The 17,174-nt window shown below is 42.6% G+C and overlaps 1 protein-coding gene across 4 annotated transcripts in view; it reads left to right on the top strand.

The window, feature by feature from the left end:
• Positions 1-319: 319 nt before the first annotated feature.
• Positions 320-17,174, top strand: part of LOC107384198 (solute carrier family 12 member 7) — a 32,587-nt gene continuing 15,732 nt past the window's right edge. For 2 of the 4 annotated variants that reach the window (XM_015957306.3, XM_015957304.3), the window contains exons 1-13: positions 714-1,073; positions 6,522-6,613; positions 6,688-6,813; positions 12,262-12,408; positions 12,892-12,946; positions 13,447-13,577; positions 13,653-13,777; positions 13,854-13,964; positions 14,057-14,256; positions 14,383-14,550; positions 14,700-14,798; positions 14,939-14,996; positions 15,191-15,362. In XM_015957306.3, the coding sequence (XP_015812792.1) occupies positions 926-1,073; positions 6,522-6,613; positions 6,688-6,813; positions 12,262-12,408; positions 12,892-12,946; positions 13,447-13,577; positions 13,653-13,777; positions 13,854-13,964; positions 14,057-14,256; positions 14,383-14,550; positions 14,700-14,798; positions 14,939-14,996; positions 15,191-15,362 (1,632 nt within the window). In that variant the 5' untranslated portion in view covers positions 714-925. Of the gene's footprint in view, positions 404-713; positions 1,074-6,521; positions 6,614-6,687; positions 6,814-12,261; positions 12,409-12,891; positions 12,947-13,446; positions 13,578-13,652; positions 13,778-13,853; positions 13,965-14,056; positions 14,257-14,382; positions 14,551-14,699; positions 14,799-14,938; positions 14,997-15,190; positions 15,363-17,174 lie in introns of those variants that run through there. The other 2 variants (XM_054736571.2, XM_015957305.3) reach the window with 2 other exon arrangements.

The following is a 17,174-nucleotide window of genomic DNA, read 5'->3' as shown; positions in this document are numbered from 1 at the left end:
CTTCCTGCATGCTAAGAATACATTTTGCTTTTGTGAAGCACAGGGTGTTTCCAGCACATCAGGACATACACATTACAGTAAAATTACCAATGAAATGATAATTCCCACAAACTGAAAACAATCCATGTTTATTTGTATCCATATTTTCTCCTTTTCCCCTGTGACTGTCTATTGTCATCCACACCGGTGCTTGAGTACAGAGAAAAAGAGCTCAAGGTTTCCAAGGTGTTTCCTTTGCTGTTCTGATAATGTGTGTGAGAATGGGAAAGTGTGTGTGTCTGTAATGGACACATTAGCACTTCACTTTTACCCAGAATGCACTGTGGAAAAGGTAACACCCATTTTTTTCCTCTTCAGATGAAAACTGCCAGCCTGAGGGTAGAGTTAAGGGACAAAACAGGAGGTAGGAAACCAACTTTACCCTCAAATTATTCTCTTCAAATGGGTTTATGGAGTCCCTCTGGGGATTTTTAGATTTTTTTTAGCATTCCAGAGGTGTGAGGGAAGGAAGTGGGATGGTTCAGAGAGCAGACAGGAGGAGCTTCAGAGTTTTGAGCTCTGTTCAAATGGTAAATAGAGTCACGTGGGGCAATGTGAGGAAAGAGGGAGGGAAGATAACAAGGAAGAGGAGTTGCAAAAGCCCCTGGAGGACTTTAGCCTGCCTCATGTTTAGGAGGCGGTGCTTTACCCAAAGTTTAGAGGACACAAAAGAAAGGAAGCTGAAGTTTTGGAATGAGTGCCATGTTGTGGTTAAACTAAGGCTTTTAGCAGAGTCACCAGAGCTGACTGGACTCTAGATTCACTTTTTAAAACTTGCTTTGTAACATTTTTTTCGCCTCTCTGCAGTTGGAATCCTACAGCTACCTGGTTTTCATCACCACACTCTTGTTGTTCTGCGTTTCTTCCGGGTAACAGAAGACCCAAGATGCCCACAAACTTCACTGTGGTACCAGTGGAGGATGTGGAGGATGGCAGCAACAGCCCTGCTGCATCTGAGGAGAACAAGCCAATCAGTCTGGGTAAAATCTTTCAAGACCAAGAGAACGTGGACAACTTACAGGAGTCTCACTCAGGTACACCAGATCTCCAAGATGAAACATCTACTTTGACCTTTTGACACACACACTGATAGGTGGTGCTGGTATGATCATCTATGACTCACTGTGTGAGTGACTAAACAGAAACCTACAGAGAAACACACTTGTGTTGTGGCAGCACATGCTCCACTAACAGAAAAAAAAAAGACACCTTAGAAGAGTTCAACCATCCGGAACTTGCAAGGCGCTTTCAGGCATGCTGCAGCAGGGTGGGAGGGCATTTATGTTGCCAAGTATTTACTGTCCTAAATGATAGCTGAGGCTGCAAGCCTCATCAAAACTGGGCCACATCTACAAAACAGTCTTAACTTGTAGGTCTCACACAGAGAGGCTGTAACTGTTGAGCGCTGAAGAGATTTAGCATTAACGTTTCTTGGTTTTTTAAACTTTTGATAGGGAAAGGACTAAATGTTCAAATATTTAAAGCATGCAGATACAATCTGCCTTCGGGTAACATCCAGGGAGGAAAAAAACTGAAACTAGTTTCAGTTTGCTTGCTTTATTTTAAATATCTTGCCTCTCTTCACCACGGTCATTTTTTCCTCAGGTCTTGCATTTACTGCTGCTTTGTTCTGAGTTATATCTGGTTGAATGTTACTGACACCCGAGAGGCTCCGGGCCCCTGTTCCTCCTCGCCTGCACCTGTAACTGCTTCTGTTTCTCTAACGGTGCGACATTTTTCTGTCCCTCCATGTTGTGCAAAAATTTGAGCGTTTGCAAAGGTCTGGGCTTGGGTCTACAGCTCTGAGATAAGAACTGGGTGTGTTTTGTTCTTGATTATCTTGGTAATGTCTCACGGTGTATTGTCCATTTTTAGGGGCTTTTGTCCTACGTTTAGTTCTTACCCTTTAGTCGCTGAAGTTGGCGAGCACACCGTGGCTCAGGGCACCAGGCTCACTTTGCATCTGCAGAAGTTTAACTCAAACTTTAGGGGGAATTTGGCTTCTTGTTGTCATTTAGAGGAAAAAAAATAATGACTTTTTAACATTAACCAGCAGATTTGTCTCTAAAATGGACGTTTATTTTGTTGTGCATATAATTCTCCTTCTATTAAGCAGCGTAATTAATCATACATGAATATCACCAGTGATAGAAATGCTGCCTGTGAGGTTTTTGAAACCAAAGCTTAATCTATGGATTTACCCTGCCTAGCATCTATAGAAATTTTGAAAATAGAATTCATGAAGCAAAGATTTTTTATATCAAATGCGGTGAAATTGAGAAGTGAAAGTGAAATCTAAGCAGAAAAATGCAACCTAAGTGGAGTTTGTCAGGGAAGTTTCCACAAAACAAAATAAAAATAATGACATCTGAAGGTTTTAGTGCAATGAAGTGGTTTCTCTTTCTTTGAATATATGCCCTGGAGGAAGAAGTCACCCACAGCACAGATGGACACACACCCTCAGACACCAAGTGCTGATTAGACAAAATGGTTCCAGTATAAACACTAACATCGCTATGCCATAATTTTCTGTGACCTGTATCAGGTTTCACAAGAAGACTGCTACTCAGGGTAGGGTCACTTTTTGGGATAAATTTCAATCTTCTAAAACGATTCAAAGCTTTCTTTGAATCCTTTTAACAAGGACAGAAGTCTAAGTTCATGAGAGAAAACGTTGAAATAAACGGGGGTTTTTTCCAATTAAATAGATAAAATGAATGATACAGGATTGCATCGGGTGCTGTCCTCAATGACTCTGTTTTAAATTATAATCCACATAAACATTCACTTTTTTCTTCTAGGACGCCAAATATCAGCTCTTAGACCTTAGTTTGTTTTGATGTGTTGACTATAGACAATGACTGTAGCCAAGGTTAAAGTGGTTTTATTTGAGGAGTTTAGATGTAATCAGGTCATAAAACATAGAAGGTTTTCCTTTTGTACTTTAGGCCAAGTTCTCTGAGAAACGCTCAGATTAGAAAAGCCAGTCAGATCTACGCCACACTGAAAATAGCATTCATGGATTCACCCATCTTGGTTTATAACATGAAAGGCTGTTGTTGGTTTAGCGTCCAGCAGAGTGCATCTCAGCTAGCATCAGCTGACTGTTAGCATTAGCAACTACACAACACAACAGAACTCCTTCAGGCTCGAGCTATTTGTGAAGATAAACCATCAACAAGAGCAAAGAGCAAACTAAGTCAGTGGTAGAGTCAGGTTGCTGTTAGCCAATCAGAGATGTCTGAATGTCATGGTACATTGACTGTAAGTGTATAGCACCTTCTTAGGGTTCTACAACCCCTCAAGGCACTTCACAAGACAATCTGTCATTCACCCATTCACACACTGGTGGTGATGAGCTACAATGTAGCCACAGCTGCCCTGGCACGCATTGACAGAGGTGAGGCCTGCCTAAAGGTTGGTTTATGCTTGACGCGTCCACGAGGTCCGCACGGCTCCGCGCGGAAAAGTTGCGTCATTTTAACAACCATGCCCCTCCACCGCGTCTCCCCACGGCCCAAGATTTCCGCAACGCGGACGGACGGACGCGGAAAAACATGGCGGACCGGCAAGAACTAGTATGGCAGAGGTTCGTAAATACAGACATTTGTATGATTCAGCTCTCAGAGATCACCAGGATCAACATGTTGTTAATCATTCTTGGAGAGAAATAGCTCGCACTGTCGGAAAAGACGAGGACGCTGTTAAAAATGCGGAAAAAAATGCCATGTTGTAAACAGTCATTTCTACTTCTACTATGGTGTAGTGTTGGATGCATGCCATAGAGCTCCATGCTGCCCCGTTCAGTTTGGGAGAATATTGGCTCACCGCAGAGACGAGCCGCACGAACCATAAACGCCACGCCACTAGCACCACCGGTCCCTCCAGCCACCACCAGCAGGCAAGGCAGGCTAAGTGTCTTGCCCAGGGAAACAACAGCAGCATTCTCTGGCAAGGGCTGGGATTGAACCTGGAACCTTCCGATTACTGGACAACCCGCTCAACCTCCTGAGCTGTCTCAGGAGTACTCAGAAGCAGGCACAATGATCAGAAACTATTGATTGCAATGAATTATTGAGGGTAGATAATGGAATGTGGATAGTGAGCTTTTATGATTTTTGCAGCTCATTCCTGTCGTTGGAAGCAGCAAACTGGAATGAGGAGCGGCTGAAGGAGGTGCGAGCTTTGGGAACAACCATAGAGATTAAGTTACTGGGACGTAAATTGCACTGGTTGTTGGATTGATTGCTGGTTGATATGACGAAGTTTTACAGATGATTGTTGAGTGATAAATGACATTGAGTTTATGAAAAAGTTTTTTGACCTAGTTCTATAAATGATGCCACCGTAATCTAAGATGGGACGGATTGTCATTTTGACCAAGGTTTGCTTTGCAGAACGAGTAAAGGATGACTGATGTGGTCTAGAAACCCACAACTTGACTTTAGAAAGTATAATGAATTAATGTGAATGTTAAATGAAAGAGGGCTGCACGATATTAGGAAAACCTGCGATATGTGATAACAGTGATTAATATTGCGATGACGATATTACTTCCGTCAAATAAAAACTTAACTTAGGAACAAAAATAATCAAAAACAAAGAAATTTAAAAAATGACCAAAAAAAGTCATAAAAATGAGAAAAGCAAAAGATGAGAGGCAAGGGAAAAAGAAAATGAACAAGAAAAGGCAATCAGTGGATCCCGGGAAAAGCAGAAAGAGCAGAAGAAAGCTAACTCGGGTGTTTGCTAACCATCAGAATTGAGTGCCGTCCGCCTCGGGGGCGGGCATCTAACCTATGAGAACCCACCCAATTGGCCAAATGGGTGAAGAGCTCTGTTTGATTTCTTAAAAAAACATCATGCCTCCGTTTGATTGACATAACGCATTATGTGTAATAAACATTTGAGCTGACCATTCATTGCGATATTTATCGGTTCGTTGCGATATACATATTACGCATGCTGATATCGCGATAACGATATATTTGCGATATATTCTGCAGCCCTAAATGAAAGTGTATGCTGCTTAGCCAGATACGCAGATACTTATAGGAACTGACAAGTTATAGTTCTGTACCATCCAGGGAATCAATGCTAGGGTGGCAAGTTGATAGCAGTAAGTAGCGGTTGAAGATCATAAACTTTGTTTTACTTGTGTTTAAATGAAGATAATTGTGTTTGCCGTTTGTTGGGTTATCAGTCAATTTTAATTAGTTTTTTGTGTGTGTGAAAATGACAACTGTTGTTTTCTTAAATCTCTAGTTTGTGTTCTTTTATTGTCCTTTCCTTGTCTCTGTTCCTTAATATTTAGCATTTAGGTAAACAATGCTGCAGATTTTACGTTATTCGCCTTGGCCTTGGTAGTTAAATGGGCCGACTCCCTCGTCTGTCCAGTGCTTTCCAGGAAGCTTTTTTTTAGAGAAGTTGCTTAACTGAGCTGCACAGAGAGTGTATTGTTCAGAGCATTCGGACTGTGTGTTTTGACACTTCATTAAACCAAATGGTAATTGGGATTTTTTGTATTTTAATCAGCTGTAACATTATATAATCATGACTCAAATTACGTTAGAAGTATTAAATAATTTAGGTCTTGAGAGCATCACCAGCACGTTAGACTTAAGAAGACTTGTGCTTATTGTAGGTTTCCTTTAGCCTTGAAATCTAGACCATCAGTTGCTCCGCTTGGCTTCCTTCTCATCTGAGTTTTCTCAACTACCTGAAGTATTTTGTTTGCACTCTGAAATGGGATAATCATCTTGTGAGCTGTTGAATTCATGTGCAAACCACCCACCCCACCCCGCTCTTCAAACCCCAGCCTCATCCCAGTCGGCATGCAGTTGTCAGGGTCTTTATTGACTTATTTTGCTGTTTGTCTACATGTAAAATGTTTTGTTTTAGGGGTTTCTGATCAGCAAACAAATCCTCAGACAATGGAGACAACTACAAAAATCGATTTTTCTATTGATGTTTTATGTAGATATGATAAAAATCAAGTCTGTCAGAAACATAATATTAGGACCATGCTTGTTAAGGAAATACCATCAACATATAGGCAAATACTGACACCTAGTGGTGAATACAAGATGTAATTGAAGAGTTTTATACTCAAAACTTTAGTGATTTTGAAAGTTCACTGTTTTCTCTTTGAAACTTGGAGCAGTCATGTCCTGAGTAGGATTTCCAATGTCATTCCTTATGAATCTTTAAGCTATTTTAAAGAATATTCCTAGATTAATTAGTTACTTAACCATGTGATCTGTGTTTTATCAGTCAATATTACTGAATTGTCTTTATCCTCTATGAGAAGGTTTGTCCATAGTACCACGTTAAGTACTATCTTCTAAATCATGATCACTGTCTATTCCAAATTTTGTGAAAATGCTACATACAACTTCATCTAGAAATATCTTCTCATGTGTTTCTTGCTACTGGGCGAGTTTCTTTGAATCTTATCTCATTTCTGTTTTATGTCACACAAGAAGATGATGGTCAGCAAGAGTCTAGTCCTTTCATCAGCCTTGACAATGATGAAGAGCAGTCTTATGATGGCAAGAACATGGCTCTTTATGAGGTAACTCTAACAAGGATTCTGCAGTTTATGTTTGTGCCTCTAAATATAATTTTTGTTTTTGTTTTCATGTTTAGGAGGAAATGGACAGTACACCTATGGTATCGTCCCTTCTCAACAAGCTGGCCAACTACACTAACCTCACCCAGGGCGTTCGAGAGCACGAGGAGGCTGAAGATGGAGCCACGAGGGTCACTGTTATGGTGGGTTGTCAGCAGATGTGCTCCCTGGCCCAGTCCCAATACTCGCACTGCAGCCTATGGCTCTCTATTAAGTGCACTTGTTGGATGTGCGTTTAGTAAACAAGTGTGTAAATAATTATAGAATTGAAATGGTGAGCATTGTATCATCAGTGGATGGCAGTGTTGGGAGTAACGCTGTTTAAATATAACTGCGTTCTTTTTTAGGTAACGGAATAATCTAATTAATTACTTTTCCCACTGTTGCAACGCCATTACCGTTACTGGTAGCTATGTGCTCGTCGAATGTTGAGCAGCAGTGTGAGGCTTTCTGACCGCCACACTTCAGCTGCAGCCAGGGAGAGAGAGAGGTGTCGGTAACGCACTCAAACACGATGATGATTGGCCGGGTGGGCGGAGACCCTCAGTGTTCTCACTGTCACCGCATGCTGTAGACACAACCATCACAACAGAGCACTGATGGGAATAATGCAGTTTAAAAATAACCACGTTAAAAAAAAATTTTTCTTTCTGTAACGAGCAAACGAATTACCGTCTTCTTTAAACAAAACTATCGTTTCTGTTACTGATAATAAAATGCGTGCGTTAAGCAGCGTGGTGTGTTGACGCTGTCATCAGCTGATCAGGAGCTAAAAAGGTAGATGTTTTCATCCAAGAGCATCACGGCCCGTGAAGAATATCTACGGCTGCAGACCCACAGATTCGCTGCTGCAGGTAGGAATCTGCAGCCGTGCCCTTCTTAGCGTGACAGCGGGACGTCCCGAAGGTCCGCTCACCTTCCTAGATCATCCAGCTGTAACCTGTTTCTGATCATGTCTTTAGTCCCGCTGTAACACTGATGCATCAGTCTCAGACGCCATGGAGCTCAGGTGTTATTAGAACTACCTGTGTGTGTTTACCACCCAGCTTCAGCTCTTCTGTGGTTGGGTCTGACCCAAGTTAGTAAATGTAAGTCCTCCATCAGGCTTGTGCCTGTTCTAGTGTCATTTTAAAGGATTTTATTTATTTATTTAACCGTTACTAGATTAGCAGCAACAGAAATGCTACTAATAGCAGACAATTATGTGAAGCTGGAAAAATTAAAATGCTGTGCAGAATTACTTTCATTTCTGAAATTTAACTAGACAGAGAGACCATTTAAAGGCTCGGGAACCTTTACAGGTGTTTCTATTTGCAATTTTAAATTTTAGCTGATTGGGGTCTTGTTAAATATCACACAGTGACCCTTTAATAGTCTAGATAAGTGTAATGCTCCTGTTAGTAGTTCCTCCTGTTCCTTATTTATTTAAATTATTCAGGTTTATAAAAACATTTGGACATACATTTTATTATGTTCCAGTCATTAGTCATTTATATTTCACTATTGTAGTAGTTTTTGTATGCTTTAATGAAAAAAGTAACTAAGTAGTTATTTTTCTTGGTGATTAGTTACTTTTATAATCTTGTAACTCAGTTAGTAACTGAGTTACTTTTTTGACAAAGTAATCAGTAACTATAACTAATTACTTTTTTAAAGTAACGTTCCCAACACTGGTGGATGGTGAGTAAAAGCCTTTGCTAAAGTCTGCACCGATGCGGGGTTCAACCAAGTTCGTGTCAAGGCTGTAAAAGGGGCGGGGCCAAGGTCCACACGTGAGAATCGAAACACCCTACTAACTCACACACTGGACTTTTATGGGGGGGGGGGGGGGGGGGGGGCAGTGTGGAAGTTTGAGTATTGGGACTGGGCCTTTGTAGGGTTATCTTTAGGGTAGATGGTTGACTTTTAGACAACTGGTTGTTCGTCGTCGTCGTCTTCCTCCGCTTATCCGCGGGGGCAGCATCCCAATTAGGGAGCTCCACACCGTCCTCTCCCCGGCTTTCTCCACCAGCTCCTCCGGCAGGACCCCAAGGCGTTCCCGGACCAGATTGGAGATGTAACCTCTCCAACGTGTCCTGGGTCGACCCGGGGGCCTCCTGCCGGCAGGATATGCCCGAAACACCTCCCCAGGGAGGCGTCCAGGAGGCAACCTGACTAGATGCCCAAACCACCTCAACTGGCTCCTTTCGATACGGAGGAGCAGCGGTTCTACTCCGAGTCCCTCCCGAATGTCCGAGCTCCTCACCCTATCTGTAAGGCTGAGCCCGGCCACCCTACGGAGGAAACTCATTTCGGCCGCTTGTATCCGCAATCTCGTTCTTTCGGAACGTAGATCGACTGGTTAATCGAGAGCCTGGCTTTCTGGCTCAGCTCCCTCTTCACCACGACAGACTGGCTCAGCATCCGCATCACTGCAGACGCTGAACCAATCCGCCTGTCAATCTCCCGATCCCTCCTACCCTCACTCGTGAACAAGACCCCGAGATACTTAAACTCCTCCACTTGAGGTAGGACCTCTCCTCCGACCCGGAGATGGCAAGCCATCCTTTTCCGGTCGAGAACCATGGTCTCAGATTTGGAGGTGCTGATCCTCATCCCAGCCGCTTCACACTCGGCCGCGAACCTACCCAGCAAGAGCTGAAGGTCAGAGCTGGATGAAGCTAGGAGGACCACATCATCCGCAAAAAGCAGAGACGAGATTCTCCTGCCACCAAACTCGACACACTCCACACCACAGCTGCACCTAGAAATTCTGTCCATAAAGGTAATGAACAGAACCGGTGACAAAGGGCAGCCCTGGTGGAGTCCGACTTCCTACCGGCTATGCGGACCAAACTCACGCTCCTCTGGTAAAGGGACTGAATGGCCCTTAACAGAAAGCCACCCACCCCATACTCCTGGAGCGTCCCCCACAGGGTGCCCCTGGGGACACGGTCATAAGCCTTCTCCAAATCCACAAAACACATGTGGATTGGTTGGACAAACTCCCATGCCCCCTTCATCACCCTTGCAAGGGTATAGAGCTGGTCCACAGTTCCATGGCCAGGACGAAAACCACATTGCTCCTCCTCAATCTGAGATTCAACTATCGATCGGACCCTCCTCTCCAGTACCTTGGAGGAGACCTTTCCAGGGAGGCTGAGGAGTGTGATCCCCCTATAGTTAGAACACACCCTCAGGTCACCCTTCTTAAAGATGGGGACCACCACCCCGGTCTGCCACTCCACAGGAACTGCCCCGATGACCACGCAATGTTGCAGAGACGTGTCAACCATGACAGCCCTACAACATCCATAGCCTTGAGATACCCAGGACGAAGGAGGTGGGAGTTGAAGACCGTCTTAACAGGTTCTTCTGCCAAGTGTTCCCAGCAGACCCTCACTATGCGTTTGGGTCTACCAGGTCTACGCGGTATCTTCCCCTGCCATCTGATCCAACTCACCACCAAGTGGTGATCAGTTGACAGCTCCGCTCCTCTCTTCACTCGGGTGTCCAAAACATACGGCCGCAGGTCAGATGATAAGACTACAAAGTCTATCATCGACCTGCGACCTAGGCTGCCCTGGTACCAAGTGTACCGATGGGCATCCTTATGTTCGAACATGGTGTTCGTTATGGCCAAACTGCGGCTTGCACAGAAGTCCAATAACGAAACACCACTCGAGTTCAGATCAGGCGGGCCGTTCCTCCCAATCACACCCCTCCAGGTCAAGCTGTCATTGCCCATGTGAGCATTGAAGTCCCCCAGCAGGACAAATTAGGTGTTCTGAAGCAGAGGAGAAACATGCAGGAATAGAATATATTTAAGCAAGCTGCTCTTGCCTTAAGTATAACTTTGGCATCTTTATTATTTTTCCGTTTTCTGTCCCTAAGGACCTTCAGCAGACCATGACTGCATTTAAATACCACATAAGAGGTGCCATTTTGTTTCCATAAGATTTGCCATATTTTGATTTTTTTTTGACTAGTAGTACTGCAGTCAAATGAAACAGTTCTTTGTATTGTTTCAAACAGGTTAAAGGGACTTTAGGGAGTTTTGAATTTTTATGCTCGCGATTGCCCCCTCTGGCCAAAAGCGTAACGACAGCTTCAATAGGAGGCTCGTGCACGAGGCGTGCATGCTGTACGTGCACACTCCTTAACGAAAATAACAGCTGAGATGAAGCTCTGTGAAGCTGACCCCGTCAGGGGGGGGTGGGGGGGCGGAGGACAGAGGACAAGAGAACACGCAGCTAATTAATTAAATAGTTTGGTTCTGTACTTTTCTCTTCAGTAAAGGTTTATGATGGGTCAGTCCTCCTGCATGCTCAGATAATTCCATTCCCTTACTTGAAAAATTGTTCCAAAATGAAAGTTGAACCCACATCTTTTTCATCTGTGAATTCAATGCCGTTCGGCGAGTCTCAAATAAAAATTTGGGCATCTTACTGTAAAAAAATATATCATTATTGTAAAAACAAAATTCTGAAACAGCCATATTCACGTCGAGAATCAAACCCAGGTCTTCTGCACGAAAGCCCAAAACTTTACTAGGCAAGCTAAATCACCAGTGGTGTCTTCTGCATCTGTAACGTTTATATCCTTGATGACAGCTGAAACAACATTCAAAGAACGGTTCGGAGGGCGATGCCTGAGCGTGAACGCGCATGAAGCAGCCTGCTCGACCCGAGCAGCTCTCTTTTTCTGTGATTTTACAGAAAAACAGGCAATCACAATAAAAATGCCAGGGCTCGTTCTACAGGACCAGAGCATTGCAGGAGAATGTATGAAGAAGATATGTATTATTTCTATACATGTTTTTGCTGTCAAACTTCCATAATGCCCCTTTAAGTAAGGATCTTACTGACTTGTCTTTATGCAGGGTATCCGCTAGTCCTTAAAAAGTCTTAAAAGTCTTAAATTTGCTTTTCCAAATTTAAGGCCTTGAAAATCCTTAAAAATGACAAATAATCCTTAAATACAGTTTCCAAAGGTCTTAAATTACCAAAGACCCAATAAACAAGATTCTTTTATTTCTATAAAATTTTCGTGAATTTCGAGTGTTCAGCATTTTTTGTGTACGATGTTGGCGTAAGCGGAACCGTACACATTCAGGTGGTTATGAAAAGGGGCTATTTTTAGATGAGCACATTAGCTGGTTAAGCTAGTGGGAGCTTGCGCCATGGGGAAGTGCAAGTTTAATGGTAACTGGATGGCTAATCCCACGTTCGCGACATGGTTAGCACTGGTTCCAGGCAATAGCTGGAAATTATAGCTTAAATTTAATTTTAAAAAATTGCTTACATTTGGTCAAAGTGGCCTTAAAAAAGATCTTAAAAAGTCTTAAATTTGGCTCCCTTAAACCTGCAGATACCCTGTTTATGGCTTGAGGGAAACCACTGACCCTTAAAACCATAAAAACTATTAAAAACATTAAAGTCTTTCATCCATTCAATAAAGAATCCATAAAAGTGCAAGTTACATTTTTTACATTTGTTTTGTTAATAAGTGACAAGCTGGGAGAACATTTGAAGCTTCAACACAAACAGTAACAGTCTTGTGCTTTCCTCTCCTGCTGGTTTTCACCTGTGCTCACGTTTGTGTGTCTCCAGGTCCCCCAAATGGGAACATTCATTGGGGTGTATCTGCCCTGCATGCAGAACATCCTGGGCGTGATTCTCTTTTTGCGTCTCACGTGGATTGTTGGAACAGCGGGAATCTTGGAATCCTTTGCCATTGTCTTCATGTGTTGTGTCTGTGTGAGTAACTGAACTACAAAATCCTTTCACTCATCTCCCGCATCAATACCAGAGTTCATGTCATAATAAAATCTTAAACTGAACAATCGCACATCTGAAGTCAAGTTTCAAATGTATGACACAGCAGACATTCTCATGAGCTAAAACAATAAAACCATCCGAGTCTATGAAATATCTTGTATTGGCCTGCTTGAGCTTAGAAGATGGTTCATGCAGAACATTAAAATCTTATTTTCAATCTCACATGTCAGCTGCTCCACATGGCCCAACAGCCTAAATGATCTGATCTCATGAGGTACAAATGATTGTGAGAACGGTGAGAAAACAGCCTAGAACAGCACTGGGCCTAGGTGGACACTGGCTGAATGTATCGCAATAAATCGTGATGTATCTGTATTGTGATACGTATCGTTTCGCCAGAATTTCACCAATGCACATCCCTAATGAATATGTTTATAATCAGTCCTCTTTCCCTCCATACAGACTTTTCTCACAGCCATATCAATGAGTGCCATAGCCACCAATGGAGTCGTGCCAGGTATGTATAGCTTTATTAAGCCAGAGTGCAAACGGGGTGAATGATTACGATCAAAAGCAGAGTTTTTATGCCTTATGACTCGTCATTTGCTAAATTATACATAAACAATTCTAGAGAAGCTATTGAAAGAACATCCCAGATTTTGAATAGCAGTTATATCATGCAAAGGTTTACTTTTACCTTTTTGATGCTCCCTGATTCCTTTTCTTAACCACTTACTTACCAGGCAGGGCAGTTCATCACAGAGACATGCAGTCACACACTCACTCACACCTAGGGACAAGTCAGGGTTGCCAGTTAATCTGATATGTATGTTTTTGGTGTGTGGGAGGAAATCTGAGTGACTGGAAAACACTTGCACGGGGAGAACAGGCTAACTTCAAACAAGGCTGCAGCGGGTTTTCAAACCTGCAACCTGCTTGCTGCAAGGCAAAAGTTCAGCATGCAGTCAATTTGGTGCTGAATTATGTTTTAATTACTTTTTTTATACCCCTTTACAGCTGGTGGCTCGTATTATATGATTTCCAGATCTTTGGGTCCAGAGTTTGGAGGAGCAGTTGGTCTTTGCTTCTACCTGGGAACTACCTTTGCAGGATCGCTGTACATCCTGGGCACCATAGAGATCCTGCTGGTACTTTCCCTCAGCCACATCTGTTTTCATGGTAGCTGCATTTTGGGAAGTCATCAAGTTTCTGTTCTTTTCCAGATATACATCGTTCCCACAGCAACAGTGTTTAAGGAAAGCAATAATGAAGCGATGCTCAACAACATTCGCGTCTACGGGACATGCTGTCTGATCCTGATGGCGCTAGTGGTGTTTGTTGGGGTGAAGTGAGTTCTCGCACATAAATAATCCAAAACAAATATGCAAACACACAATCTCACCTCTGTCTCCTTGTGTCTGCAGGTACGTGAACAAGCTGGCTTTAGTGTTTCTCTCCTGTGTGATTCTGTCCATCATGGCTACTTATGCGGGAGTCATCAAAACCCTCATACCGTTGAACCAATCAGAGTTTAAGTGAGTAATTAAGAATGTGGAAAACAGAAATTGTTCTGGTTAATAAATTATTTCTCTTATTTAAAAATGGAAAATGCCCCACTCCTCTGCAGTGTGTGTCTGTTGGGGAATCGCTCTCTGAGGGGTGAAATGATTCAGTCCTGTTCGAAGATGGAAGTAGTGAAAAACGTATCCGTCCGCACCAACCTGTGGGACTTTTTCTGTACAAATGAAACTTGTGACGAGTACTTCCTCTTGAACAATCTGACAGAAATAAAGGCCATACCAGGGCTCCTGAGTGGAATAATCAAAGGTCGGATGTTTCTTCACTGTTTTTGTTGCATCGTGTTCAAGCAAAAATAATCAACTTTTGACCCAGACAAAATCCATAACTTCATCTTTTTGGTCACATTTGATGGAGCTTCTGTTTTTCCATTAGAAAACTTGTGGAGCCACTATGGTCCAGCAGGGACGATGATAGAGAAGGAAAATCATTATTCAGTACCTGCTCAAGTCCCATCCAACGACAAAAACAAGTACTTTGTCTTCAATGACATCACCACTTACTTCACATTGTTAGTGGGGATATATTTCCCCTCTGTCACAGGTAACTCCTTCAATTTTTAAATATGCTCAAAACAAAAAACAAAATAAAGAAAAATATCAAATCTATAACAAATAATTTTGTCACCTGGCAGCTTTTCTAGAAATTGGATAACTAAACCTATTTACCTGCATATGCTTGTCTCATTTCAGGTATCATGGCCGGTTCCAACAGGTCCGGTGATCTTCGAGACGCTCAAAGATCCATACCGACTGGAACCATCCTGGCTATTCTCACCACCTCCTTTGTTTGTATCCTCCAGGCTCTGTTATGTTAAACGTGGGAAAAGACGGTCATGAATTAGTTTTTTATAAAAGCTTGTGATAGATCTGACAGTTCTTGTTGGTTTATTCTTTTTAAATTGGTGTTTCTGTCTTAACTTCTCGGTCAGACATCTCCTTTGTGGTGTTGTTTGGAGCCTGTATTGAAGGAGTGGTGCTGAGAGACAAGTAAGCAAACATGTTAAGTTGTTGTTGTTGTTGTTAGCCTCAAGGGCAATATGCTGATTATCACTTGTAAATAGCGTCTGCTAAATACATAAACATAAACATGTTGAAAGTAAAACTCAACATAAAACACTTTGATAGGATCTCGTTCGACTGACATGTTCATCAAACCCTATGTCTTGATTGGCATTTTTCAGGTTTGGATACTCCGTTAACAACCCAGTTATTGGTGCTCTGGCATGGCCGTCGCCCTCGGTGATAGTGATTGGCTCGTTTTTCTCTTGCTGCGGTGCAGGCCTGCAGAGCTTGACTGGTGCTCCTCGCCTGTTGCAGGCCATTGCTCGTGATGGCATCATCCCCTTCTTACATGTAAGTGACTAAAGACTCCTTCATCACATTGGGAATGATTTAATGTTGTTACATTTATGATTGATCGCTGTGGTATTCAAATAAAAATGTATCCAAGAAATGTACGCACTGACATTTATGTCAATAAAAGTCAAGACATCACTAAACAAAATAGTCTCTATAATGGACAATCCACCCGACTTTAGAACACTGTGTCCTAATATGATTGAAAAACTGTTTATCCTTATGGAGAAGATGAACGTTGCTCTTCTTGTTAATCTTCATGATTTTCATTTATAAATCGTTGATTGTAGCAATAAAAAAATTCATTTAAATATATCGTATAGGAGACACACACAGCGATATTTGAGAAGTGAAATGAAGTTTACAGGATTTACAGAAAGTGTGCAATAATTGTTTAAACCAAATGTGGCAGGTGCGTACATCTAGGCACTGTTGGCTTATTGATTCCAAAACCTTTAGAACTAATTAATGGAACTTAAATTGGCTTGGTAAGCTCAGTGACCCTTGGCCTCACACCACATATTTTTAATAATATTCAGGTCTGGGGACTGAGATGAACATTCCAGAATGTTCTACTTGTTGAATGCCTTAGTAGATTGTGAGAAGTGTTTAGGGTTGTTGTCTTGTTGAAAGAGCCAGCCCTGGTGCAGCTTCAGATTTGTCACTGATTCCTGGACATTGGTCTCCAGAATCTGCTGATATTGAGTGGAATCTTTGCATCCCTCAACTTTAACAAGATTCCCAGTTCCTGCACTGGGCACACAGCCCACAGCATGATGGAACCACCACCATGTTTTACTGTTGGTAGCAGGTGTTTTTCTTGGAATGTGTTCTTTCTCCTCCATGCATAACACCCCTTGTTATGCCCAGATAACTCAGTTTTAGTCTCATCAGTCCACAGCACCTTATTCCAGAATGAAGCTGGCTTGTCCAAATGTGCTTTAGCAAACCTCAAGCAGCGGTTTGTGCTGTGGGTGGAGAAAAGGCTTCCTCTGCATCACTCTCATGTACAGCATCTCCTTGTGTAAAGTGCGCCAAATACTTTGCACAGTGACTCCCATCTGCAGCAAGATGATGTTGTAGGTCTTCGGTGCTGGTCTGTGGGTTGAATCTGGCTGTTCTCACCATTCTTTGCTTTTGTTTATCCAAGATGTTTCTTGTTGCCTTAACTTGAACTGTGCCTGTGGTCTTCCATTTTCTCAACATGTTTCTAACTGTGGAAACAGACAGCTGAGATCTCTGAGACCGCTTTCTGTATCCTTCCCCTAAACCATGATAATTGAACAAGCTTTGTTTTCAGGTCATGTGAGAGTTGTTTTAAGACCCCATGTTGCTGCTCTTCAGAGAATATTCAAAGAGGAAGGAAACTTACAACTGGCCCCCTTAAATGGTCTCTCTCATAATTGAATTCACCTGTGTATGGAGGTCAAAGGTCACTGAGCTTACCAAACCAATTTTGAGTTCCAATATTTAGTTCTAAACGTTTTAGGTTCAATAAGATAACAGTGCCTGCCTGATTTTGTTTAAACAATAATTTCACATTTTCTGTAAATCCCATAAACTCCGTTTCACTTCTCAAATATCACTGTGTGTGTCTCCTATGTGACATATTTAACTGATTTTTTTATACAGGAAAATCATGTGCCACCGTCTGGGGCGAGGGTGGCACAGGAGTTAAGTGCTCGCCCCGTAATCGGAAGGTTGCAGGTTCGAGCCCCACTCAGTCTGTTGCTGTCGTTGTGTCCTTGGGCAAGACACTTAACCCACATTGCCTGCTGGTGGTGGTCGGAGGGACCGGTAGTGCCAGTG

Source organism: Nothobranchius furzeri, chromosome 11 (assembly GCF_043380555.1).
Source record: "Nothobranchius furzeri strain GRZ-AD chromosome 11, NfurGRZ-RIMD1, whole genome shotgun sequence".
NCBI lineage: Eukaryota > Metazoa > Chordata > Actinopteri > Cyprinodontiformes > Nothobranchiidae > Nothobranchius > Nothobranchius furzeri.
The sequence above is the reverse complement of the archived record's forward strand: the minus strand, read 5'-3'. Positions and strand labels throughout refer to the sequence as shown.